The 2,500-nt window shown below is 37.0% G+C and overlaps 1 protein-coding gene across 1 annotated transcript in view; it reads right to left on the reverse strand.

Annotated features, from left to right (window-relative positions):
- LOC137984796 (centromere/kinetochore protein zw10 homolog) overlaps positions 1-2,500 on the reverse strand; it is a 23,323-nt gene that overhangs the window by 11,734 nt on the left and 9,089 nt on the right. The window contains exons 10-11 of the mRNA XM_068832083.1: positions 1,159-1,241; positions 1-91 (exon numbers count right to left, since the gene is read on the reverse strand). The exon at positions 1-91 is cut by the window's left edge and continues 41 nt beyond it. Of these exons, the coding sequence (XP_068688184.1) occupies positions 1-91; positions 1,159-1,241 (174 nt within the window). The remainder of the gene's footprint in view (positions 92-1,158; positions 1,242-2,500) is intronic.

The following is a 2,500-nucleotide window of genomic DNA, read 5'->3' on the forward strand; positions in this document are numbered from 1 at the left end:
CTGGACTTGACATTTTCCTCCTTAATGTTTGTTCCATCAAAAAACGTGTGTAAAACCTCAAGAATCTCACAACACTTCAAATACAATGGTCCTGAAAATAGTCATAAATTCACAGGTGAAGCATAATGAATGAGTTTGAAGAACCTTTTTGGTGTTTGTCTTTGTTCATGCCAACACCTCTTAGTTTATTATGAATCTAAATAGTTTTCTCTGGTCTTTTTATTTCGTTACAAGCCTGTCACTTTCACTTATGTCCAGAAATAATTATACTTATAAAGATGCACACCCAATTTTGACATATCCCTTTAAGTGTAAGGATATGCTACCTATTTCCAACAATAAGGTAAGGGTAAAGAATAGTGTTATTTTTAGCTTCGGATAAATGCAAGCAGCTGTTTATCCTCATTTGAGGAACAGCACTTTGGGGGACAAATTGTGACGTTAATAGGCCATTTCTGAGTTCATGTCTGCCTCCTTCGGTAATTAGTTCTACTTTACAGTCATATGAATGAAAACTAATTTTCATAAGAAAAGCTTAACACTTAGACTGGCTTTGAAGAGGAGGCACGTGAACTCGGAAATGGCCTATTGTCTGTATAATTCCGAGACATAAGTGATGTTGAAGAAGGGGAAAGAGAAAGGGAACACTTTGTGACGCTTATTGAAATCTGCATCCAGCTAATTAGGGGTGTTTCTGCACACAGTCTCTCTGCACTAGTTTTTCTTTGTTTTGTTTGTTTGTTTTTTTTTTGTTCTTTTTCTTTTTTTTTTTTTTTTTTTTTTTGGGGGGGGGGGGGGGGGGGGAAGGGGTTGTTTGCCCTTCCTTCCAGTGTTGTAATATTGTTTTGCCATTTATTGATCCCTGAAGTTAGTAGCTTCTAAAATCACCTATGAAGTACATTTCCCAAAGCGTTTAGTAGCTGCTTGTCATTTTTCTTTCCTTTAGTATAAGAACAGTTCTGGTACTGATTTTGTGCCGTCGGAGCGAGTGCTTCATAAATAAGTAAAGTGCTGGTATATCAGCAAAGCGTTTCTTAAAAAATCAGATCCAATAATATAACATACCAAGTAAACAACATAGAGTGCATTTTTTTATGATGCTACTCATGCAGTCTATTGTCAGCATGTAGAAAAAAGAACAGCATATTATGAAGTTACCTGGATCTATGATCTTTTTGCCACTTTCCTTAGCAAAGGATATGACGATCTCCTGATTTTTTACTACAACCTCAGGTTTGAGGCTAGCAAAAAAAGAAGAAAAATTGTTGTTTTGTGACAGTTCTTTGAAGTAAATATCAGAGAAACCTAATTAAAAGGCAAATTACTGTTTAATTAATTTTACTTGATTAACTGCTGTTCTGCAATAAAAGTCACAGTTACATCCTAAAATGTTAACTGCCACCCTGGGATAAACACTAAGGTCGTGTTCCTTTGGGATCAACCATAACTGGTTTAGGTTGAAGCAGTTGAGGTTTCTTAGTAGAACACTTTTCCAACTGTTTTCCGATGAAACACACTGGTTCACGGGAACAGGCATTACCAGACTTCTCTGCATTCACAAGTTCAGGGAAAACAACATGGCAGCTGGTTTCTGTGATGTCGCCCCTTTTGGAACTTTTAGAAGATGACAGCATATGAATCTGATAACAAACTCTTGGGATTAACTGCATTTTCGCTGATTTGTACGCTTCTTAATTCTGCTACTTCTTCCATATCCAATGTGTGTGTCAAGCACAAGTAACTCTCCCTTTTTTGTTGTGAGCGTCAACAACAGCAGTAGCCCACGGCAGACTTTAAAAAGCCTGCCGAAATGACAGCGGTCACTGACCATGCCTTTTCAACCTACTTTAATGACGGCTGAAAAAGTTGATCAACCAAACCAACCGAAACGTTTTTTCCCCGATAGAACCCAAAAAAATTCAACCAACTTAAAAAGGTTGATCCCAATAGAATACGACCTAAATTTATTCCTGTTAATTAATTAAACAATGGTTTTAAAGGAACCATCCCAAAGGAAACAGTACAAGTACTTCCCTTATTGGATTGTTTTCAATACACCAGTCATTAGAAACAAGTACTGGTGTATCAAACTTCAATCTAAACCAGCCTTGAAAATTTATTCTTCTAATTCTAAAAGGCCATTAAGTTGAATGTAATGATTTGTGGTGTAATAAGACATGCTCTCAAAAGCGGCAGGTCTAAAACACAGGTCACATGTCACAGTTCAGTGGAATGTGACCGGCATTTTCAACCAGCTGTATCAAAAATGGCTGCGTCACCTTTGTGAATATTCACTTGAATGACACAAAATTTAATGAGTTGGGCAATTTCAAACAATCATGTTCAAATGCCAATTAAATTATAATGTAACTAAAGAAAAAGTCATACATGTAGCTTGCAGAGCCAGCGTTTTGTTGGCAGCAAAGGCTTGTTAAAGGTTTTCAACATAAGTCCACCATTTTGAAAGCAGGGCAGGGTTGGCACGGGTGAAAGTTGATCT

Source organism: Montipora foliosa, chromosome 14 (assembly GCF_036669935.1).
Source record: "Montipora foliosa isolate CH-2021 chromosome 14, ASM3666993v2, whole genome shotgun sequence".
NCBI classification, from domain to species: Eukaryota; Metazoa; Cnidaria; class Anthozoa; order Scleractinia; family Acroporidae; genus Montipora; species Montipora foliosa.